The sequence below is a fragment of the Chelonoidis abingdonii genome, chromosome 7 (genome assembly GCF_003597395.2).
Source record: "Chelonoidis abingdonii isolate Lonesome George chromosome 7, CheloAbing_2.0, whole genome shotgun sequence".
NCBI lineage: Eukaryota > Metazoa > Chordata > Testudines > Testudinidae > Chelonoidis > Chelonoidis abingdonii.
In genome coordinates, this window is record NC_133775.1 from 78,570,286 (window position 1) to 78,596,675 (window position 26,390).

Consider the following 26,390-nt stretch of genomic DNA (forward strand, 5'->3'; position numbering starts at 1 on the left):
GCCTGCGAACAGCCATGAAGATATCTGATAATTTTTTTAGAGGTATTCTTAGAGGGAGAATAAAAAAATCTATTTGAACATTGTGATGCCAGGTAGAATTAATTTATTCAGGCAAGTATCACAAGAGAGAGGGCTGGTGGTTATAATCTTCCACAGCTGCTTCACAAACCTTGGTCTTCCATGGTCTCATCCCTTTCTGAATCTATATTTTCTTAAGGGAGGGATTTTGCCCCATTCAATGAGCTTCCAACTCTTTTCTTTTGAAAATTCTGTAGTGTGACTACAAGCAAGATGTAGTGCTCACTTCCCAGCATCTGTACTGTAATGAGGTGAGTATCAAACTGGGGAGATAAGGATGAGCTGCCACAAAGAGAGTGAAGTTACTTCAGTTTGGCTGATTGTCTTTCCTGGCTGTTACTAGTGTAAAAGTGAGAAGACTGCCCAGTGTACAAGCGAGAGGAAAGCCCGGTGGCCTAGCAGGCTAAGCCACAGAGAAAAAGGACAGATGTGTGTGGAGCATGTGTATGCACACACACTGAAGATCATAATGACCAATGACAATATTTTCAGAAGAGAGTCTCAGTGGTCAAGGCTCCTCAATCCCATTTTCAAAAGCGTTTTAGGCACCTAGTAGCTTAAGTCCCCTTGACAGGCAGCATTTAGGAGCCCAAAGTCTCTTTATAGTGGCAGGTAGGCTCTTTTGAAAATTTTACCCCATGTCTCAATTTTTAAAACTATTTATGAAAACACTTAGAATTTTTCTCATTAAAATTCAACTGGGGATTTAAATTTAAACTTTGATTATGGATAAACATTAAAGACAAAACAAAATAATATATAGAATAGAACTCAAGCACAAACTCACATTTTTGCCATAAAAGTTTCTAGAACATGGTTGTCATCTGTTATTCCTAAGACTTCTGACATTCGGGCATACACCTGAAAATAAACATTTCAACAGTAACAAATTATAGACATTTACAAGTATCAAAAATGTTATATCAAAAATATATTAACCCTTCCACATTCTGTTTATGCAACTGAAGGGCACAAGCATGAATGCGGATTATTCTCTCAATCCATCTGGCCCTGGCTAAATCATGTGTATAGATGACTCATATCCTCCAGGTTCAGGAATTTGGGGCTAACAGATTTTCACTCACTCCCGCTTAACCATATCCTCCCAAACAGATGTGGTAAATACTCACTATAAGCAATGCACTTACTCTGTGGTTCAGTGAGCAAACCACCTCCTCTCATGGAGGTAATGACCCTTTATAAGCAGCCTCAACGGGGTACAGCAAAGCAATACCTTCCACCACTCTCTAGCCTTAGCAGCATTGGTGTAAATATTGCTCCCGCACTTTAGCTTACATTTGTTAAGTTGTTGCATTTTCACTGATGTAATCAGGTAGAACTATGCATTCCTCAGGCATCCAATTTTGGGCTTTCCCTTCCCTTCCAAGTAACGTAAAGACATTGAGTTGTGTGGTTTTTGATCACCCCTCATTCCAGGTCCAGGACATTGATTAATTATAACTTTCCTTATATTCTGCCAGTTAGAGGGATCTGTTATTATGGTGACCCATCAATCAGCAGGTCAAGTCAGATACAGTAGCATTATGTCTCACAGCTAGCATTACTGCACATTCTTTACAAACGTCGGTGACATTTTTAGTGACCACGAAAGTAATTACTTAAAAGAACTCTACTAGAATCTGAGACAGAGGGGACAGGCGCTTGGCAAAATTCTTCATATTGTTCTGCCAGTGCACCTCATTTTGAGCTAGGCACCCCTGCTTCTCATTAAAGACCTGGGCCAAACACAACTATACCAACTAGTGAATTTTAGTTCAGTCCTGAAGTATTCCTATTTTAACCCTAAATCTCACCAAAGAAAGGAGTACCGACTGAATGAAATTTTGCCATATTATGTGCTCAGGGCAAGTAAGTATTAAGATCTAGGATGAGATCACCAAAGTCACAACACATGTAACTTAAGCCACCCAATGATGAAAGGCTGGTGCCATCTAGCTGCCAATTTTATTCTGAAACGTTACTTATCACACTTATAAATTGCAATGAATTACAGATATTAAATACATCTGGTAGGATATCATACTTGTTTATACCCATTTCTACCACGCTAGTGATACCATCCCATCAAGTCACTCTTAGGAAATGCCAGTATTTAACTCTATGATGGAGTAAGTAGATGTTTTCATATCTTAGAGATTTCAAATTGAAATGCAATGAAGTCATGACAAAATCCAATTTGTGCAATAACTGGAGATACCAGCAAGGATATATTTATTTCCAGTATACGTAAAAATGTCAACTTTTAATAGGACTATATATAGTGACATAATCTTTGGTGAACTAGACAATTGGAATACTAAAATTCTTTGTTATAGACAGTGCAATCCCTCCATATACTTGAAAAAAGTAATGTCAAATATTTAAAGAATTATCATTTACTATATATATTTAATATTCAAAATGCACAGTCTGGTACTTTAACTGTAAATACTATACCACTGAAACAAGTTATACTATCTAATTTTTGTGTGGTGCAAAAGTTTAACCTCTGTATTTGTTTTCTACTTTTTTCACATCAAATCTTTTCACTGGAAAGGTTTGCATTCCTTACTAACATATACTGATATTCAGTTTTCCTTCCTGTGATAGGAAATGCGAGCACACGTGCTCACCTGCTATAATAGCGTTGTGTTCTGTTGTCAAAAGAGGCTCTCAGCACATCAGAGTTTACCAAATAAAATACTGGACCAGCAGTTAATGTTGACAAAGAGCAGTGCTTTAATCCACAATTATCCTTGTAACTCTTACTACTCCTTTTATCATCCATTAGCTTTGATTCCCATTATCCCATCAAGAACTGTGTCAACGCTTTTGTCCCTAAGGATTTTCTTCAACTACTAGGATCTGACAGCCATGCTTGAGTGCTAAACAGGATCATTACCTCTTAAATCTACTTATCTGATCCACTGAATAGTAAATTGAAAAGCTCATTAACAGTAACAATCTGATTTGTTTTCACATGTGACAGGGTCATTTTAAGTCAGTGTATGAATACAGTGCTTGTTTTAAAGACTACTACACATTTTGTAAGATGACACAAATCTTTAGCCAATTTGTAAGTAGATAATGAAGTGGTTAAAACCCATCTTCAATAAACACTAGGTAAGACAGATATAAAAAAGTGTTAGACAACCTTAATCATAGGTGTCAAGTATCAGAGGGGTAGCCGTGTTAGTCTGGATCTGTAAAAGCAGCAGAGAATCCTGTGGCACCTTATAGACTAACAGACGTTTATAGGTGTCACTACCAGCACCACTTATTTCAGACTCTCTCTCTCTCTCTCTCTCTCTCTCTCACACACACACACACTTTCTCTCCACACACACAAAAACATTTATGTGAAAATCTGAACAAAACTAGGGTTTGCTGGTTCCAACATTGCATGCTGGTTTTGTGTTCCAACATTTCTCAAACTCATGCAATTCCTTCTCTACTTACAGTGGAGAGAACGTAATAGTGTATTTATGTTACACTTTAGGTTACGTTTCCTTCTGTAACACAGTAATCTTTTCCTTCTCAGCCAAATATTAAGATTTGCCATTTCCAGAGGAAAGGGGCAATATCCTTATACAGTGTAGGAGATATTAGTCAACTACACAGTCTTATTTGCATTTAAGGTTTGTTCTGAAACTACAAAATTGTAAACATATATAGTGACATCGTTACCCAAAACAAAAAATGCTTTCGCGTTGAGAAACTCCATAGTTTTGGCCTCCATAGCAACAGAATGCAAACATTGGTAAGTACCATTTTCTCAGACCTCTGAAGGTAGTCATTAGTCAGCTTTTATGTTTGGACATACAGCGAGTTACAAAATTTTGACAGAAGAGTATGGAATGTATTCAAGGGGCAGAGGGTAATATTGCCAGTTGGGTGTCAGGGTGATGTGACATGGTCCCCTGAAGTGCCCAGATTTTAAACTTCCAATTTAAAATTTAATCAAGTTCTTTTGGCTTCTCTCATTGGGTTAAATATAGGTGCCATATATGTAGTCAGTTGGGTTGAGCCACAGAAGAATTGCATGGTGACATACTTTCGTGAAATACTTGCATCCTAAATCACCTGAAGCAGGAGTATCACACCAATATTGGTGCAGTCAGGCCCTTTTATAACTCTTACATTAGTGGGAGGATTAACCATAATTTGGAAGGAAACTGCCAAAGGAATAATTAATTTTCTGCCATTTTTAGAATTCTGAATAGTCTTTGCCCAGCCCAGCCGAGCCCAGCCCCAATATCGCAACTTCACATGCAGACTCAGCATCAGGTTTTTACAACATGACCACACAGCTCTATATCAATACAATGCAAATGAACTTCACAATAAGAAAATGAAACACCACCAAGTTTTGAGGTTCCCAATTTAATTCCGGACTTAATTGTTCTGCAAGCTGAGCTCACGGAATGAAAACATGGACAGGTTGTAACTTCACCCTACATTGACAGATATCAGAGGGGTAGCCGTGTTAGTCTGGATCTGTAAAAGCAGCAAAGAGTCCTGTGGCACCATATAGACTAACAGACGTATTGGAGCATGAGCTTCCGTGGGCGAATACCCACTTCGTCGGATGCAACTCATGAAAGCTCATGCTCCTATACATCTGTTAGTCTATAAGGTGCTACAGGACTCTGCTGCTTTTACATTGACAGAGACTCCTTCATTGCCATGCATACTGAAGACTGTATAAAAGCAGCACTGGCTAGGATCTTTGTTTCTGTGATTTCACACTGTAAGCAAGTGACAGATAACACGGTACTGAAGCAACAGAGAAATGGGCATGATAGTGAAGGGAAGGCATGTGACCAGCACAGTAAATTGGATGGTAAATGAATAATATTGTCAGACGGAAAGGAGGACGTTTGGGAAGAGGATGTTGTGAACCAATGTCAAAATACACTTTCTTCGTCTATACCATTAACACTAACTCAGCAGCACTTAGAGGTTTACAGTAGACAATAGCTGAGCTTGTGAACAAGTGAGGGCATATTCTGTGATCCAAAAGACACTCTAATTCATCAGCTACTCAAATTACATATTGCTACTCTTTCCCCCCCAACTAATTTGAAATTTATTTGCTACACTACAAAACAGGAAGGGAGAAAAAGAGGGAGAAATATATAAATACATAGACAGAGACAAAATTTCATGAAGCAACTTGCTTGAACTTAATTATAGTTTAAGAAAATATAGAGATATAATATAGCAAGTATTGTAAAAATTAAAGTTTTATTGCTCTATGCTCATGTAATCTTTTGGCCCTAGATATGTTTAGCTTTGTTTTTTGGAACTATCATTATAACTCTGCAGAAGCTAATTATGTCAATCCTTAAATGTGAAACAGATTACAGAACTGGGAAACTCAGAATATGAGTTCCTAAAGGTTGTATGGCTATATAATGACAGTCACAGAAATTCAATAACGGCACTGTATGGAAAGTACTCAAATGCACCACATGAAACAAATTAAAACAGAGAAATGAATCTCACACACTGTGCAAATAAGAAAATACAAGAAAATGTTGATTCTATATGTTTCATAAAAGATGTTATAATGAATTAAGATTCTGGATAATGAATGTTTAGAAAACTACAGTAAAGTTATTACCCTTAGGCACACAATAAATGCTCAAGATGTTATAATTTCCTGATACTCTCCAGGCCTTGCTACAGAGAACAAGTACTAATGTAGAACACAACATTAAAGTATTTTGTCATCAGATGCTGAGGGCAAAACTAGACCTTTACTATTTTTAAGACAGCTGGGCAGGAGCTGAGTGGTAACAGCTGCAGGCTGAGCCCTGAGCCATGATGTTAATGCAGAAGAGGTGGGAGGGATGGGGTGGAGAACTACTCTGGAACACTCCTTACTACTTTTCCAAAAAGGAGCAGTATGAGCCTTCCTCAAGTGTATGCTGCACAGAACAGTATATATGTTTGGGGGCCTAGAGAGAGTGACTACATCTCCTTGGTGTTTGGTGCATATGCTGGGCCATATGCTGGTACTACCTAGTCCTTAGCTGGAATCTTGCATTTATTGTGAAGGGGCTAGTGAAGCCAGCCCCAGTCCCAACACATCCTACCAGTTCATCACAGATCAGGAGCTGAGTGCTTAAGTTAGACACCTAATTAAATGGCTTGATGTTTAGAGGCTTCTGAAAATCTGAAAAATACACGTGCCTAAATATAGATTTAGTTGTCTTTAGGTACCCAGAATGAGATTTCCAAAGTTGCCTAAGGGATTTGTATGCCCAATTCCCAGTAAAATCAACAGGAACTGAACTTCCAAATCTCCTCTCAATGACTTTGAAAATATGAGCTCTCAGGTTTAAAAAGTTGGCCTAAAAAGCTAAGAGAAAAAGAACACTATACGTAGAGACAAACATACAGGACAGAGCTGCTAACTTCCCTACTTAACAGGTCAAGGAATTGACTATCAGGCTAAACGCCATCTAGGACAGTAAGGAGAAGGAACTGACATAATAATTCCAGCTTTCCAAACTGATTTACCTGTATCTGAGCACAAAGAGGAGAACACTGTGCAGGCCCTGAATGATGCCACCAAGAATGCCTGTATTCCTGAACAGTTAGAACATGGACAGGGACTTGTTTTAAAAAGTGAGAACTCAAGATCTCCAGCTCAGAGACCAGGCCAACAAAATATGCTGAGTATTGAGGTGAGCCATTTCCTCTTTAGCTGCATGTTTAGCTCCCTAACTTAGGACTACGATACAGATATGGGGGGGGGGGAGATTTGAAAAGTAAAATAGGTATTTATGACCAACTTTCAACCAGAATCTGTGAGAACAGGGGATGAGGTGACCCTCTAGGGGGCATCAAAACACCATTCTCCCAGTTGCTGCCACCTGTTTCCCACCCCAGCTAGCAGAGGAAGAAGGGTACCGATGATATGAATAGCACGATACATTTATATACTAGATGTATATCAAGTTTAACAAAAATAGCATAGAGGGCTATCCTTTGCCTGGCATAGGCATTCTATAAAATGACATTTTAAAATAGTAATTAGTGACTATAATAATCAGAATACTGTGATTGCAACTCCGCTGTAGCATCAGAAGAAGCATGAGCATACTGTACATATGCATGAACATCCCTTTGACTAAGCGCCAGCATCAAGGGTGCTCTCTCCCCACAACACTGGGGGAATGTTTTTTCATCATAGAAATGACGTAGTCATCTACACAGCTTCTGACGATATCAGCACTTAATGCTACCATCATGGGTTGTTCATGTCCCATTCCCATTAGCTTACTTGGAGGAACAGGATTCACAGGAAACCATGGTGCCCGGATTGCAAATTCCCCACCTGTCCATATGAAGTGTGCATTTCCCACTTGACAAGCTTTTTCTTTTTAATGGAAATTGCTTTTTATTTAAACAAATTTCTCTGAAGTGGGGAGTGAAATTCACCCATTTTTTTCATCCTGTCTTTGATATTTCCAGTCTCTTCCCAAGGACTCTGTTGTCCCCCTGTCTTCCATCTTGAAGGTTATCTGCCCAACTTGAAGGCACACTGACGAGAATAAGGGGTTTCTTGGAGAGTGATTTGTATTTCTGATGCTTAGTGCAAAACTATTGGGACTGCTGCTCGTCCAGCCCTGTGGTTATGGGTGCAGCCCAAATACAGGCACAATATTCTTTGGACAAAGTTTTCATTTTTATTTATTACCGAGAGGAAAAAAAATCCAATTTTGCCCAACCTCACATTTTGAGAGCTGGAAAAGTAGAAGCACTGCTGAGCAGGAGTTCACTCTGAAACAGAAAATTAGGCTTATTTATGCAAATTGACATTTCTGAATCTACTACTTGGTGCTAAAAAAATTATGATGTATTGTGACAGTGGAGAGTAAGAAGCCAGTGTAAAAAAACTACAAAGCAAAATCCATTCTGTCTTTATACTGGAGTAATAATCATAAAAAGAAGTTAGATGTTCAATATTGAAGCAAAATATTGAATTCTTAAGCATTAAAAGGGTTACCCTTGATCTATCTGAAGATACCAGCAGACACTAGTTTAAAGGTATTCTGGATGGTCAATATACAAGATGTATCCATGGCCCTTCAAACATTCACGTTATTGAAGATAATTTAAGTTTTTGTTCTCTCTCTTTTTGCTGCTAGATATTTTAATTGATCTATTAGGCCTTCATTTAGTCAAGCACTTAAGCACATGCTTAACTCTAAGCACCTGGTTAAATCCATCCCTATTAAGTAAACCACTTAAATATATTTAAATTGTAAATAATACTTTGTATATTTACTTAGTCACTATCCATAGTGAAGCTTTTTTAATTGCATTCTCTCACTCTCTCTGGCTTCCACGCTCCATCTGTTTAAGTACGTGCATTTCGGTGTACATTTGATCAAACATTAGTGGTTCTCATCAAAAGCTCTATTAATTTCATACCCACACCCTTCTATCCTTCTTGCCTAAATCTGTAGGCTTTCAGTGTCCCACTTTGTGGCAGCAGTTTTCAGGTGGTGATCAGTACCATATCAGAGATTCAAGTTTCATATGCAGCCAGGCATTTAATGGGAAACCTAAATACTGCTTTTATATCCTTTAATGATGGAGTTTAACCAATATTATATGGACATGAGAGCAAATTTCATTTCAGTCAGAAAACTGCAAAGGGAAAGAGCTACATTTAGACAAAACTAGTGATATCAAGGGGTTACTTTCCTACTTGCAGTTATAGATATAAAAAGATGGTAAACTAAATTCTACTGTAAGTCCTTAACTTTATCTAGATCAATGACACACTCAGAACTCAGATATGCATTAAGATTTTGTCAGATATATGTAAATAATTAACTAATCATTTAAATTATAACTGTCTAATTATATGAAATGTTCAACATGTGCAATTCCCATTGACCTCAATCGTAGCTGCAGCACCTTTCAGCATCAAGCCCAAAGTATTTGAACCTTATCAGTATCACTTGTTTTAAAAAGATTTTGTATTTAAGTTGTATATCTGACTGCTTTTTGCACATTTATCCCAAGGCATTAGGGGAGGTGTTACAGTCCCCATAGCTAATACTAGCAATTTGAACAACACTCTTTGGCAAGCCAGAAATAAGATAATTGTTCAACACAGGCTGGCTCTTCTGAAATACTGGAAGCATTGCCTGTAATTATAGACATCTGTCATTGCTAGCCACTCAGTAGTAACCCTGACATCAATATACAACTATAACACTAAACTGCCTGCAGGCATAGCAATGGAGGCCAGATACGAGAGGCGGGCAATCATCTGCTTCATCCAAACTATCTGTCAAAGGTTTCCAACCACAAATAGCTCTTACATTTTGTATCCTTAGGATAATGTGTTGATTTATTTTAGATCCTCTAATATTTACAATCTAGGCCATCTACTAAAATAAAGAAACAAACCTTATGGCTAATGGAGGCAGTTACTGTTCAAAATCATCATGAAAGGTCATAGCTCACTACTCAAATGTTAAACATTGATGGCTGTTTGAACATGCACCTTTGTGTAAACTTTTTCTTTTAACTGCATGTAATTATTTTCAACTGCTATTCACAATGGTAAACACTGTCTCATTAGCCAATGTTGTTAAGCTGATCTGAAGAAACTTTTATATTTTAAACCTTTATGTTCTTTGCTAAGCTGTACAAGTAAGTCTCAATGTTCTATGCTGCAACACAGGGAACAGTTACTTTCTATACAGTGTAATCCTACATGTACTTCTATGTAAAAGTAATTAACATCCATGATTTACAAGCACTACGTAGGCATAAGATACTTTATTCATTCTTGGCAGGTGGCTGAAGTAGGTTCTTAATCAGGAAAAAAAGTTTACTGAAATTTACAGGTAGCTGTAGTATCACATTTTTTAAAAAATGGAAGCTGAAAATTATGTTGAATCCCTTACATGTCACTTTTTTCTCTTTGTCCTCATTTTAAAATCATTCTAAGAAAAGAGCAAAAAATAACTGAAGGTTTAAACTAATTAAAAATGAACATCCTTACAATTATCATAATTTGTTATTAACAAAAACTGAAATTTCCTAGTAAGATCACAACAGCCTGTGCTGAAGAGAAACTATTAATTACTAGACAGACAGTTAGCTTACAAGTGAGCTGCATTTTAAAAACCTAGTTTAAAATACAATTGCTAAATGCCTTACAGTGCTGTAATGTGAGACAGGTTCAAATCTTATTACTTCACTGAAATTAAAACCTAAGTTTTAATACTGTTCAAGTCGAACAACGATTCCACACTTTATTGCTTTTGAAATCCCTTGATGATCATAGGAAAAAATGCCCCCGAGAAAAAAAGACTCTGTTTTCGATAAACAGAAAATACAGTTTGCACTCTTAGCCTCTTTGTCATCACAAAAAAAGGATTTAATGCCAATTCTTTAAAAAAAGACTTTTTTCACAAAATGTGCACCTTGTGTGCCATTTGTAAAATCAGTTCACTTTCTTTTATTTATTACTGCAGCGCGGCAAGGCAATAAAGCAGCTACTGATAGCTAATAAATTACATGCCTTTTAAAACAATTCTCCAGCTACAAAAACTTGTAACTACAAAGGTTTACATTTACATGGTACACCATGTGAAATGTCTGTATTTATGTCCGATTAGCCACGTTAGTAAAATCTGACCCTTTACCAAACAGTTGAGGGTAAAACAAGGGTTATGAATAAGATTAAACAGCATACAAAGAATAACTTTCTTGTTTAGGCTTTTCCTAAAAAGTATACCGTTGAATATAAAATTTAGCAGATGGTTTGGTTAAATCATTTATGTGAAAAATAGTTTAAACAATATGTATTTTCAAAGATGTCCTTCAAACTACGTTGGTGAAAATTGGAACATTGTTTTTTCAATTATATTCTTCAAAACTAGCAGTTATTTATTGTTAAAACTACTATTCCCAGTGGGTTTTCAATAATAATCACAACATGTATTTATATCACATGCAGCCCAAAAACCCAGTATTCCTGTTTTTAATGAATTATATTTATAGATCCCTAAGTAAGCATTTTTGGGTGAAAACAGATTTTGAAATACATTAAATGTAATCTTATTTCATTATCTGTATATCTTCTATATGTATATATTAAATTAATTAAGCTGCTCTTAAATAATGTTCTGCCTTATTACAACTAGTATAAGCAAGTACATCTAAACTATGTACAAACTGATGTGCATTCTACTTTCTTTTGTTTTTGTCCCATATTATTTTTTAGTCAATGTACTCAGCTATTTTCATATATTTGTTCTTTACTATCTGATTGTCTTCTAAATCATTAAGCTAAGCAATACATTCTTTTAAACTGTCTATCATGATGACAACAACATATTTATAAAGTATTGCCCTGTTATTAATTTCCTCCATTTCCTGCTATTTTTATAACATTAGTGGCTTCGGTATTGCTTTGTCCATGTAACTTTCTTCCTACAGAATACCTTTAAAATATCAATTCATTTTTAATTATGTATAAAGAATAATCTTACTCACCCTCCCCCCAAAATAAAACCACACATATACTTATGACAGGCGTTCTCAAACTGGGGGTTGGGATCCCTCAGGGGGTCGTGAGGTAATTACATGGTGGGAGAGGGATGGCGAGCTGTCAACCTCCACCCTAAACCCCACTTGCCTCCAGCATTTATAATGGTGGTAAATATATTAAACAGTGTGTTTAACTGAGTAGGAGGGGGTCGCACTCCTAGGCTTGAGATGTGAAAGGAGTCTACAGTAAAAAAAGTTTGAGACTTTGGGACTGATAGCTCCCCCTTTTGAAGAGGCAGGGATAGCTCAGTGGTTTGAGCACTGGCCTGCTAAACCCAGGGGAGTGAGCTCAGTCCTTGAGGGGGGCCACTTAGGGATCTGGGGCAAAAATCAGTACTTGGTCCTGCTAGCAAAGGCAGGGGGTTGGACTCAATGACCCTTTGGGGTCCCTTCCAGTTCTAGGAGATAGGTATATCTCCATTATAAAAAAAAACAACCCATTGACTTATAGTATTCCTGCTCAATTTCTTTCGACTATCTACAGCATATTAGTAAATGTGCTGCATAATCTTAAATTCCTTCCAAGATTTATTTCCAACATCACTATTAATGTATTTAATGGAGATGTTATGGGGCAGATTGTAGAGTCTGATTATGCTGTGCTTGGTGGAAAATGGGGTGGAGCACTTGGCTCTAAGGCACTTTTGCACTCCTTTTACCTGGGTCCACCATTCTCTGGAATAATTGAGGGCTTCCTGGAGTAGTGTGTATTATTTCTTTACATGTTGCATATGTGCTGAGCACTCTACAAGACACAAATATAAAGGTAAAATATTCTCCAAAAGAGCTCAAAATTTAGGGAACAGAAAAAAAGAAGCCACATCCATTAGGAAACCCAGAGAAAGGGCTAAATATAGCAAAAATGTGGGGTGTCTGACATAACTGAGTATACACATTTGTGGAAGGTCACAAAATAGATGTGACATTAACAAGGGATATAAATAAAGAGAGAGCAGGGGCCTGGCATATTTGGACTAAGGAGAGGTTCCATGCAAAGGAGGATGCTGGGAAGAAGGCACAAAGACAGACACAAGGAAATTACAGGTTGGTGAAACTGGAGAAATGAACAAAGACACCATTAAAAATTATATTCACTGGGATGGAACAGTGTAGGGCTTTGAAGGCAAAGATAAAGGATGAAATTCAGGTCCTGCTGAAGTCAAGGAAGGTTGTGGAATCTCCATCTCTGAGATATTTAAGAGTAGGTAAGATAAATGTGTATCAGGGATGGTCTAGACAGTATTTGGTCCTTCCATGAGGGCAAGGGACTGGACTTGATGACCTCTCAAGGTCTCTTCCAGTTCTAGAATCTATGAATCAATGGGAGTTTTGTCATTGACTTCAATGGAATGAGGATTTCATGCAAAAAGTTTAAACTGAGGAAGCCAGTGGGGGATTAGGCAAGGGGACTGACGTGGTCTGATCTATGAATGAATAAGGGCTTGTCTACACTACCCGCCAAATTGGCGGGCAGTAATCGATCCAGCGGAGGTCGATTTATCGAGTGTCAGCACACCAGAATGAGGAGTGCAAGCGGAGTCGATGGGAGAGTGTCAGCAGTCGACTTACTGCAGTGAAGACACTGTAGTAAGTAGATCTAAATACGCTGACTTCAGCTATGCTATTCATGTAGCTGAAGTTGCCTTAGATCGACCCTGCACAGTAGTATAGACAAGCCCTAAGATATCTGACAGCTACATTTTGGAAGGGTTGAAGGGGAATGATATGGATATCAAGCATTGATTAAAACCAGATATTGACCAGCCTAGACATTTTAGCCTTGAAACATGACACTATCTTTAGATATTATGAGGTATGCAACTCCTAAGGTGAGTATAGCATGGGTAAATACAAAAAATCCATCCCAGTGGCTCAATCAGCAAGGATCTGAATATAAATGTATCAATATTTAAATAGGTTACAAAAGTAATAATAATCACAACTGACCATGGCAGAACTGTGAATGGAACCCAGGAATCCCAACAAATAATTATTTTGGGTAATGTACAGAAAGTTTTGCAGTTCAGCCTCTACTGTAGGGTCCTCTGAAATATGTGGCAATAGCTGCAAGTGGTATATGGAGTAAAGTATGCCTTAAATTCTCTTGCCTGCATTCAGAGAAGCGTGGACTACCATCAGTGTTGGTAATGAGGGAAACTACACAGCAAACAGAAGAGGGCCAACATTTGATCAAATCACAATAGAGTGAATAGTTGCAGACTGGCTATTCAGAAATAGGATCACTGTACCATCTACATTAGTTTTCTTCTGTTTAAGGAAAAGATTTTAAAAATAATTTAAACACAAGTTTTGCTAATATAGTTATGTGCTGGTTGATGTTCGGGGAGCACAGTCTTGTTAAAGCGATTTTTATAAACCAACAATGAGAGTGAAGAGATACAACTACATAGCTGGCAAATAGGGAAAGCAAGAGAAACAACAGTTTCTCTTTCTATCCTATTATTTTCATAAGGGAGGAGCTGTCCAGCTGTGTTACAATTCCTTCTTTCAATCTTTTCTTGCAGCTACTTCACAATGCCTGCCTAACTCCTTGCCCGACAAGAGCCAATCTAACTTCCACTTCAGTGTTTTTATTTTATATTCTTAAACATTTTGATTACCAGGCATTTCTGACACCAAATACATAAGCAAACCAATTCCCAGGTAAGACTGCCACTTGGTTCTCTATTTAAAACATTTATTTCAATGCAATGGAACAAGTATGGTGTGGCTCATTTCTGCTCTCGTTTACATCAGTGCAAAGATGGAGTAACTCCACTGACTGAAATGGAGATTTATACAGGTGTTACTGAGAGCAGAAATTGGTGCTGTATGTGTGATTTCTCAGAGTTCTGAGGGCTCAGCAGACAAATCATCAGTATGTGCTATGAAGTTTAAGCACAAAAGACTAAGCTGATACAGCTGGGTTCAGAATTTCCTTTTTTATCTGTCTCAAGTCTTTAAAGCTTTATTATTATTTCTCATGCATAGCAACATAATGAGATTCTAGCTGCTAAATCATCAGATTCATCTCTTTGACCGGTTAGGACCCTCCTCCTTCTCCCACTGAAGTAAGTAGAAGCCCTCTTCCTTTTAACGTCAATGGAAGGAGGACAGGCATCTGACTCAGTATCATCTGAATACTTTGTGTGGTATGCAGAAACAAAGAGACACCTTCATTGACTCTCAGTGCACTGACATTTTTTTAGATGTTAAATTAGTAGAAAACTTTTTTACCATAACAGACATTTAGGTAAGAATAAAAATCTGCTATAGACAATCTGCACACACATTACAGTGACAATTGACAACTGTTAAATTTCTAAATATATTGAGAAAGTGTTTGTACATAAGCGTGTAGATATTCAGTATACCACAAGCCCCAGAAAGTGACTCATTTTAGAAATAAATGATTTAGCACTAGGAGTCAATCCAAGGAAAATCAACTATCCAGAACTTTCAGGAACAGTTTAACATGTCAAGGGATGAGATGGCTCGTGTCTCAAAATAAGTTGAGTAGATAGCATCAAGTCATTTCCTATGCAGAGGTAAGTCAAATACCACATGTGCATGTTCCTAAGTGCCTGAATCTGCAGATGTGCAGCCACTACATCTACATTTTGATTGCCCTTTTCTACATGATGCAATCAGTTTGTAATATGATTAATAGTAATGTCTTTTAATAATGTATGGAGCATATTTTTAGTATGTTCTGCTGACTTCTCAAACCAACAAGATAGATTTGATTATGTGCATATGATATATAACGGAATACTGTCAAATACGATACTAATCTGTATGTCAGAGAATCTGAAAAACTAAGAGCTAAACAATCTCTTAACTTGTCCAGTATGTACTGATGACTTGTACATTTAATATACACTTAATTTATCTTAAAAAGAGATTGCAGAAATTTATTTTGATTATTCAGCTATGACTTAGCATAGACATTTAGGCGTTTATATAGCTAGCAGTGAACTAATAATATTCTAAAAATTAGCAAACATTCAGCAAACCAGCATTGAATCTCTTCCTGAATAAAGTGCATGGAAAACATGTAGGTGAATGATAATAAAACAGATTGTGCCATTACTTTTGAGAACTCACTCAAAGATGGCCCACAATATTTCAGTTACTTAAAACATCATTTTCTGTGCATTCTGTCTTTAGATATGATGGTATTTATAGGGTATCTAAAATAGACTTAGAAATCAAATATTCATTCCAACTTTTTTCCAGTACAGATTATTTTGTTTAATACTGTATTATGTAACATTTGCTAAATGCCTTCTGATAAACAAGTCTTTGACATTCAATAACTTGTAAAATTCATACAAATCATTTAATACTTAAGCAGACATAAAAAAAAAAAGGTTCAGATATAAATTGTGTTCCCAAAATGCTGCTCTCTCTATAGATATACAAGCCTGGAGTAACAACTCATCACTAGTAAGAATACTCTGGAGAAATAACAATACAAACCCCTCCTTATGGCCTTCCCATTTTAATTCTTTTGAACCAGCTTGGAATACTCCATAGTCTATGGCATTCAGTGAAGAAGACATTGACGCCTCCTGTCACATAGCTGTAATAAATAGCTTTTCTCCATGCTCTGGAGGACCAGCAAGGGATAGAAGAATGATGCAATTATCTAGCCTTCAAATGACATTTTAGAGATGGATACTAAACTCCAAGAGGAAGAAAGCTATGTTAAAATATTATATAATCATTACGTAATAACAGTGTTATACCAGTACAACCTATAAACCTACTCTATTATATTCATACATATACTAGTCCACAATATGCAGGTAAAGTTTGGCAGTAGCTCAATAAAAATAACCTAACCTTGGGAGGATTTGAGTCCTTTTCAAAGAGCTGATGAACACAGAGAATAATCCAAACTTTGTATATTCTGCAACATTTCCAGGCTGTGGAAAATGGTTATGTATAATATAACTTGTGCAATGTTCACTACTGACCATGCTATTGCTCTGACAGTTGTATACTCAACTAATCATTGGCTTCTCATTGGTCACACTGATATGCCTTCTGCCCTCCTCCAACCCACTTATGTAAAGAAATGATCACACTTGCACTAATATCCGTTAAGATTTCTGAAATAAATGGAACAGACAGAGTTTCTGGAGAAAAGAACTTGCCTGTCCTTTTACTTTAGAAAAACAGAGCAGGAGTTTTCATAGAAGAAAACACATCTTCCAGTTCAAACATTTCCCTCCTTTTACAGAAGCTGCTCTTGCAGCATGCTCCAAGGGCATCCATGCAGATTGATTCAAGCTACTTCAATGCTAAGCTTGTCACAACTGGTGCAAAACAAAACAAAGCAAAACAGAAACAAAACCAAAAACATAATTACTGCCAAATAATGAGTTATAAACCCTGATGGTTCTTGCAGACACTCAAGATATTCTTAAGAGTAACTTACTTCATCTCAAAATTTGTTCTAGCTCTTGACTCTGTGAGGCACTGAGGAAATGGAGTAGCCTTTTTTTCTGAAAAAGAATCAAAGGTAGGCAGGGAGGTGTTCATCTAAATTATCTCAGAACATTTAACTGATTTCCACAAGACCGTTCTCTATTTCCAACTCCACTTTCAATGCTTATTGCAAATTGCGTAGAGACACTGACGGTCCCCAAACGAGAAGACTGTCACAGAAAATTTTCCCAGGATAAAGTAGTTTCTATTATGGGACATAGCTTCATTTCAAAGATTCTTCCAAATTGGAGATAAGACAGTCTGGACTCTAAACATTTTTAGTTTGGGAATTTTTTTTTTTAACCCCAGCTAATGTGCAGTGCCTGGTTCCAAATTAATTTAGATCTCTTGCTCTGTGGAAGCAACCACATTGATTAGATTAGATTCTGGTCCATGATATATTTCCAGACAAACAAATGCTAGAATAGAGTTACGGCTAAGTGAATATTTCAGTAACATATGGATAAACATGTTCCAGGGATCTTGAAATTATCTCCAACCCAAGCATTATAAACCCAGGATGCTCAGTTAAGGTTTTACTGATACTTCAGCAAAGCACTGATCGCAGCTCCAAGGGCTTACTCAGCTGAGGCAGAGAACATGTAGTATTTCTAATGACTTGAGGATAAGTAATATTAACCTTGAGATTTTTTTTTTACTTTAATTTTAAAGGGCAGATTCACTAGCACACCATAGCAGTCAGAATGCACTAGCCAGGTAAAATGGAGTTTCAGCAGCTTTGTATCACCAGAGCAGCACAAAGCAGTTGACGTGTATTGGTGAATCTGGCCCTTAATTTACAATCAATGTATTGGTGTAGAGGGCTGTATTAGTGAGACTGGCATTGTGGGAAGGGAGGGCAGGGAGAGACCAATCCCTGAGTCTCAGCTTGTCTGTACTTTATGGGCTCCCCATGTGCTCCTGGCTCAGCTTCCTTGACAATGTTACTTCGATGAGCAGTGTCCCTGAGACAGGAGCGGCATGGGAAGACTTTCAAACACCAATGCCCATGCTAGTAAGCAGCCACTGAATCTTTAAAAATGGTGCCAGGCTGGCCAGTTAATCTGCCAGTGAAAACTCTTGATACATGTTCAGTCTCTCTCATACCAGTACTACAACCAACTGTTGCCTGCAAATTGGCCAGCGAGGAAGGGTAGTGATTGGTTGAGCTACTTCTGATGTCATAACAGCCCTACCTGAGTTACCTGAGCCTGTCAGTAGCCTATATTATAGCAATTACAAAAAACAATTACTAATAATTTAGCTTAATTATAATCTATTTTCTTCAAATATAGTTTGTGCACAAAATTTAAAATGGATTTTACTTACATGAAGAGTCTTGTGTTACTTGTTCTTTATGCTACAAAGAAAACATGAAATAACCACATCGGCAGTTTGTCCCTCATAATTGTGTTTACTAACTGTACACAATGTACAAGGCCCAGCTACTAGAGCTGGTCAATACATTCCCTGGGAATGTATTGATTCTAGCGCTGTCAAGTGATTAAAAAAATTAATTGTGATTAATTGCACAATTAATCACACTGTTAAATAATAGAATACCATTTATTTAAATATTTTTGGATGTTTTCTGTATTTTCAAATATATTGATTTCAATTACAACACAGAATACAAAATGTACAATGCTCACATTGTATTTTGATTACAAGTATTTGAGCTGTAAAAAGCCAAAAGAAATGGTATTTTTCAATTAACCTAATATAAGCACTATAGTGCAATCTCTTTTTTATCAAAGTTGAACTTACAAATGTAGAATCATGTACAAAAAAAGTTGCATTAAAAAATAAAATAATGTAAAATTTTAGAGCCTGCAAGTCCACTCAGTCCTACTTCGGCCAATCGCTCAGACAAACAAGTTGGGTTCCAATTTGTAGGAGATAATGCTGTCCACTTCTTGATTGCAATGTCACCTGAAAGTGAGAACAGGCATTCGCATGGACTGTTGTAGCCGGCATCACAAGATATTTACGTGCCAGATGAGCTAAAAATTCATATTTCTCTTCATGCTTCAACCACCATTCCAGGGGACATGCATCCATGCTGATGACAGGTTCTGCTTGATAATGATCCAAAGCAGAGTAGACCGACATATGTTCATTTTCATCATCTGAGTGAGATGCCACCAGCAGAAGGTTGATTTTTTTTTTTTGGTGGTTCGGGTTCTGTAGTTTCCATATCGGAGTGTTGCTCTTTTAGGTCTTCTGAAAGCATGCTCCACACCTCTTCCCTCTCAGATTTTGGATAGCACTTCAGATTCTTAAACCTTGGGCCAAGTGCTGTAGCTATTTTTAGAAATCTCACACTGGTACCTTCTTTGCGTTTTGTCAAATCTGCTGTGAAAGTGTTCTTAAAATGAACATGTGAATGAATATTTGGCAGAATGCAGGTAAAACAGAACAGGAGACACAGAATTCTCCCGCAAGGAGTTCAGTCACAAATGTAATTAACACATTTTTTTAACGAGCACTATCAGCACAAAAGCATGTCCTCTGGAACGGTGGCCAAAGAATGAAGGGGCATACGAATGTTTAGCATATCTGACACGTAAATACACAAAAGTGCCATGTGAACACCTGTTCTCACTTTCAGGTGACATTGTGAACAAGAAGCGGGCAGCATCATCTCCTGCAAATTTTAACCAAACTTGTTTTGCTGGGCGATTGGCTGAAGTAGGATTGAGTGGACTTGTAGGCTCTAAAGTTTCACATTGTTTTATTTTTGAATGCAGTTATTTTTTGTACATAATTCTACATTTGTAAGTTCAACTTTCATGATAAAGAGATTGCACTACAGTACTCGTATTAGATTAATTAAAAACACTTTCTTTTGTTTTTTACAGTGCAAATATCTGTAATAAAAATAAATATAAAGTGTGCACTGTTCACTTTGAATTGTGTTGTAATTGAAATCAATATATTTGAAAATGTAGAAAACATTCAAAAATACTTAATACATTTCAATTGGTTCTATTGTTTAACAGTGTGATTGTTTTCACTGCAATTATTTTTTTTGAGAAATTCTCTTTCATGAGAAGAAAATTCTTTTTTCTGGCCAGTTCTACTAGCTACGTATAAACACTGCCACTATGGCAGATTTTTAAATACAAACCACAGAAAGCACCACTAGAGGGCTCACAAACTGTTTAAAGGAATACCACCCAAATCCTGCACACTACAGAAAGTCTGCATTAGTCCCTTACTCCACTCATCCACTAGTTTTATAACTAATATATTTCTCTAGCGATGGAGTACGAAAATCCACAAATGTGAAGAAGGGGAAAATGTAAAAGTACACTACAACTGTGTATAGAAATATAACATTCAGTTTTATCCTCATCCATATGAGGTTGTGGGGGGGAGGAGGAAGAGGGAAACAAGAAATGCGTACAAATATGTCCATCAATTATTTACGATGAAAGCATTTGATTTTGTAGCCCAATGACATGGTCTCAAAAAGTATTTATTTTGAAAAACCACCAATTTTCTGCATTTTAGACAAAAAAATAATACTAGTTGATCTTGACAATGGATGTTGTCTGACTCAAATATCAACTAAATAAAAATTAAGACTAACACAACAGTGTGAGAACAAAATTAACTGTCTATGGCAGATGAATCTTCCATTGCACCTGTCCTCCACTGTACAAAAGAACATCAGCCTGCCACTGATTTTTTTTTGACATGATTTATTGCTTACTATTCTTTAAACTTGATAAAGCAAATTAATCTTTGATTGCAGGAGCCACTGGAGGTTGTCATTAGTCATGTAGTTTGGTGAGGCTGCATGTGTTTCATTTACCAGTCACAGAGAAATGAAAGCCCAGCAGCCATCACTAGTTGGTTCAACTGCTTTCCTGATCCACCCAAGAGAAATGATAACAGAATTCAGCACATGGAATTTTAAACAACTGCTCCAAAAGACCCACACAAACTACATTTAGTCCCTAATATTACTGCATAAAAAATGTAGATGAACTTAAAGTTACATTTCTAAAAAGAAAACAAAAAAGTTACTAATGGATAGCAGCTTTATTTGATTAACATATTTCAAGCTACCAATTGATTTACAGTTTATACATATTTTCATACAAGAAAACAGTTAAAATTAATGTATCATTAAATAATTGTATGCATTGGTTTAAAAGGACATGTTTGAAAAATCACGGAAGTTTCACCAAGTTAAGGTCCCTCTGGATACAAAGTAGGCAATTAGGCTTCTGACAAATATTGACAACCTAAAAGAAAGGCAAGCATTCCAGTCCTTATTACAGCTTTTGCCTAGCTCTGGAGTCCCCTATCCAGGCTGTAACACACCCAAGGCGCTTTCCACTCGTACTCTCCTCGTACATCCCCATTCACCGTCAAAGCAGTTCTCAAACCCTCGCGTCTCCCCAAAGGCTCACTCTGCCAGTCCTCCCACATCCCCATTCACCCTGTATGGCTGCCACAGCTGCCCCTGCCTCCCTCCCCTTCAGCTGGTACTGAGGGAGCCGGGCTGGTAGCACTGGAATACAGGAGTAGCTGACAGATCTGAGCAGTTCTACTGGCTAATCGTCGGGGAGTTCAGAAAATTATTCTGAATAAGGGGAAATCTCTTTTGAGGTTTAATTTTAAAATTTCAAAAGTGACCTAATATCTGTGATATTATCAAAATGGGCATGTGCGTGCACAATAGGAAGTGACAGAGAAGACAGAGAATTAATGTGCAGCTTAGATTTGGGGGCTGTATTTGTTTAGCTAGAGAAACTCAAAGAAACGTTATAAAAACTGGGCAACATGTGAAAGAGGGAGCATTTTGAAATGGTTCCTCTGAAAAAGTCATTTTCCAAAATAAGTTATTCACTTCAAATATGCATTGGCTGTCTGGGCTACTTTTCAACTAGACCTTGATACAAAAAATCCAAAATACTGATAATTGTACTGTAATAGTAACTGGATAATTGTCTGATCTTGTCATCTAATTACCTATCTTGAACTATAAAGGGAAATTAGACTAATCTTCTAGCAATCTTTTGAAAAGAGGTACACTGAGGTCCTTAAAATACACAACCCTGAGCAGTCTAAGTACTGTATAATTATGACTATTATTCAGTGTATATTTTATTATTGCAATGTTGTAAGCAGGAATAGGACCAAAAATTATTTCCTCAAGCTCCAGCTCCACGTAGATAAGGTTTTCTATATTGGAGAAAGGAAGTTAAGTTTGCCACTTGCTTGGGTTTTTTGTGTTTTTTTCCTAGTTGTGGTGTACTTTCACGTGGAAATATTAACATCAAAGCTATGTTTTCCTGTTAGGGATGGGGTTTTGTATTATAGGACTAAAGATAAAGATATGAGAACAACCCATTGTTGAAAAATGAAAGCATTTTCAGTATCCTAAATGAAAAAAGGATTACAAATCATAGCTCTCTTTGCAGACATCCCAGACAACAAACCATACAGAAACACAGACTTGATTAGAAGTTATCAATAGTAACTTCCAATAAGAAAGATGCACTTTAAAAAACTGAAGCCTCTACATAGCAGTAGACTAGATGTTATGCTGTTTTGCCTTAGTTGCACAGATAATTGTATGTTTATTTAACACACAAACACTAGCAGAATAACTTACTATCGATATATAAATATACACTTACTGCTTGGGCTCCATTGAGAAACTATAAATTTCACCTATTGAACATTAGCAAAAAATTACATGTGTTTATCATCGGGATTATTCTCAGATTAATAGAGATAAATGACAAAACATAATCAGCAGCAGCTCGGCAACTTAATCATTGCATCTGAGCTATAGGAAGCACTTAATTACTCTCATTTACTAGGTGCAATCTAATGAGAAGGCATTAGCCAAATGAAAAGAATGCAGTACAAACAAACAAAATAGTTATACCATCATTAAAAAGAAACTCTGACAGTGCAGGTGACAGCATATGCAGGATAAATTACCATAATGTCCTAAATGCTGAGCTGTCAGCATGCTAATGCAGTGATCAGATACCCTGGGAATCTTAGCACTATAGCTGTCAGAAACCGGTATCATAAATCACCTCTCGCTACTGTACTGCTCATTATCACAGCTTTCTTATACATGTTTTTCAGAACACTTCAGTATGGATAAGAAAGGAACACTCATTCTTTTACGAAACTGTTTACTCTAGTGCATACATGTTTTTCAGCATATTTCAGTACAGATATGAGAGTGACACTCATTCTTATATGAGAGACTCTTTACTCTAGCACACATTATCTATATATAACCTTTGCCTTTAAATGGAGACTTGATTTCACAATAATGAACTAAAATGTCTTTCTACAGGTTCTGACTCTTTGCTTTCAACAAATAAAAACCATTAGAATACAATGCAGAAACAGCAGATTTTCCCCAGTTATACAATCACAATGTACCGGGCTATATTAAGCTTGTCTCTTTTAAATGAATATCATTATTTGAAAGTACTTAAGTCTTTAGAAACTATAAAAGCACATACAAATTAGGGAATGAAATCACATCAATATGCAGCATAGCATATAACCCAACAATACCAGAATGCTATATGAGTGCAAAGCCATAGTAACATAAGTACAGCAGCAGCAAGTCATATCAGTATTTCAGGCCATCCACTGGAAAAAGGGGGTTGTGCAGAAGATGTTAGGAGAAAAGCTATGTCTATAGTAAGTATACATGAATTTCCTGCACATACCTGCCAACGATCCTACTTTATAAAAAGAGTGAGCCGATTTTTCTCGCAAAATATTTAAATTTTTTATCGAGAGTTCAGTAATTTCAATGAAATTAAAAGGTATATGCCTATTCCAAATACATCTATTTATATCTTTCATTTGTTAGTAGGTTGGCACTAAGGTCCTGATTCAGCAAGGCACTTCAAGCACATGCCTAACATTCAGCACTAGTGTAGGTCCCACTGAAGTTGTCTTGTGGGTTGAAGCTGTCAACAGAATTTCCACGGAATTTAACCCTTTAAAATTGCTCCAGCATGCAACAGGAAGGAGAAAGTATGCAGCACCATGTGGTAGGAGAGGGGATTAGCCAAGCTCCCGCCTGCAGAAGTAGAACTTTGGGGGTAGAGGTACATGACTTCAGTAGCTCCCCTTTCCTTTAAAGTTGCTTAGGGCTGGTTCAAAACATCCACAGCCTTGTGATTCTCAATTATGTAAACAATTTGAGATTCTGAACGCTGTGTTGTCTGGTTGGGAGACTGACTAATGTAGTAAATATGGAAAAGACTGAGGGGGTGTGTGTGTGAAAGAGTAAGGGAGTTGGTAATAGCCAGGTGATGGTATCTTCATAGTCCTAGACTACAGTAACTTCTGCTCATACATTCCACAACTAAGCAGAGAACTTACCCTGGACAGCAGCAGCAAGAGCAGAATGGGAGAACCCTAGGGCCCTGGTGTTCAACTTCCTCTACTATCCCAATACCATTTAAAACCATGAAAAAGCAAACACTTCAGACAAAAGAACATTTCTATTCAGCTAAAATCATTTGCATGATGGGAGTTTTTTTTATCTCCCCTTGAACAAACTCCCCATGTCCAAAGTTTCTTCCTTTATTCTCTAACATTTTTAAAAGAAACTTTAGGTTATGTTTGTAGTAAGATGAGGCCCTGAAACATAAACTCTTGTGTCAAAGCCTAGTCTGAGGCCTGAAGCCTGAACCAAAGTACTTCCAGGCATTGCTAAGCAAAAGGTTGGCTGAGAGCCAGAGGCAAGCCTCCCTCAAATAAGTAGCAAGAAGAGGAACTTGTGCCAAGATGATGTCAGGATACCCCATAGACATAACAAGGAACAGGCAGGTGCATCTTAAAGACAGGACAGCATGATGGATAGATCTGTATGTCTGGAACAACATGATCAAAGGGGAGACAGCACCCTAAAGAGCCAAGGGGCTGTACCTCAATACGACAGTAAGGATGAGTAATCTGTCCTGTAACTGTATAAACGTAGGTCCCAGAGTGCGCATCTTTGTCCAGCCTAGGGGGCAGTGAAAAGTCTCGTCACTGACTGAGTTGTGTCCATTGCCAGGGGGCACATATTCTCAGTATGTCCTGTAGAGTCTATAGGAGACTATTATTGTGCTTTGTTTGACAATAAACCTGGTTCGGGTTCCTTCGTACCTTACTAGAGTCTGTGGCCTTTGGGGGTTCTCTCGGGGTTTGCTGTGTCAGCTATCTGCACAGATCCGGGACAGCACACAGAGGGAACACGCACACAGCCAACTGTTATCATCATCGAACAAGACCAGAGCACCATACCGGTAGCTACTGACAACGTTTTTTGGTGTTTCCTGAACTAAACATGACACTGTAAATAATCAGCTAGATTTGGCAAGAGACATTTTCAAACACAGCTCTTGCTTCCTCTTGATTTTTATACAACAAAACTTTGAGAGAGAAAAGTGATTTTAAAATGTTATCAGGTTAGCAATTTTTCTCCTCAACGAGTATTTTTTCATAATTGATTTTAACCTCACTTTGAAGAATGATATCTTATTTATTTTTAAAATTAGAATGGTTTTGCTGGTGCACTTACTATTTCAGTGTTAAATCCATACAGTGTTTGCAAGTGATCACAGACTACAAACTCAAAAGTGTCTGCAGTGCAAGAGCAAAGAGGGGAAGGGGAAAAAAAGATAAAACATTACTCCAGAACACTTCTAAAAAGAATACCAACAAAGGTGCAGAAAATTAGTCTCTCTCATCTTGTAGATTGTAAACTCTTTGGGCCAGCAACTGTCATTTACTGTGTGTTTATGCAGCATCGAGCATAATAGCACACCACCCTGGAAAAGGCCTCCATCGAAGAGCGATTGCTTTCTAAATATTAAAATAACACAAATATATTTTATTATTTAAAATTTTATCAATAATAAAAAAGATAAAATTTCAGGAATGTTGGAAGTTATTTCTTGAATTAGAATTACAAATCTTCTTAAATACAGACAATGGTATTGTGGAAAGAAGTCCAGTGCAAATCATTTGAGAATAAAATCTCCCCTTAGGATGTTCCCAGAACAGCGAAGCAACGTATTTATCAAGAACTTCCAGACACAATGATTTCGTCTATTGTACAGTAGAGAAGTGACGTGAATCAGAAATCAGTGCTCAAACAGGGCTTCGTTTTCTCTTGTGACGTTTCACATTTGCTACAGTGAGCAAAATAAGCATTTATTAAACTCCCAAAA

General features: G+C 37.2%; 1 protein-coding gene across 1 annotated transcript in view; it reads right to left on the reverse strand.

Moving 5' to 3' along the window:
- Nucleotides 1-26,390, reverse strand: part of RANBP17 (RAN binding protein 17) — a 258,121-nt gene that overhangs the window by 108,161 nt on the left and 123,570 nt on the right. Inside the window, exon 15 of the mRNA XM_032768764.2 lies at nucleotides 866-939. Coding sequence (XP_032624655.1) covers nucleotides 866-939 — 74 coding nt within the window. The remainder of the gene's footprint in view (nucleotides 1-865; nucleotides 940-26,390) is intronic.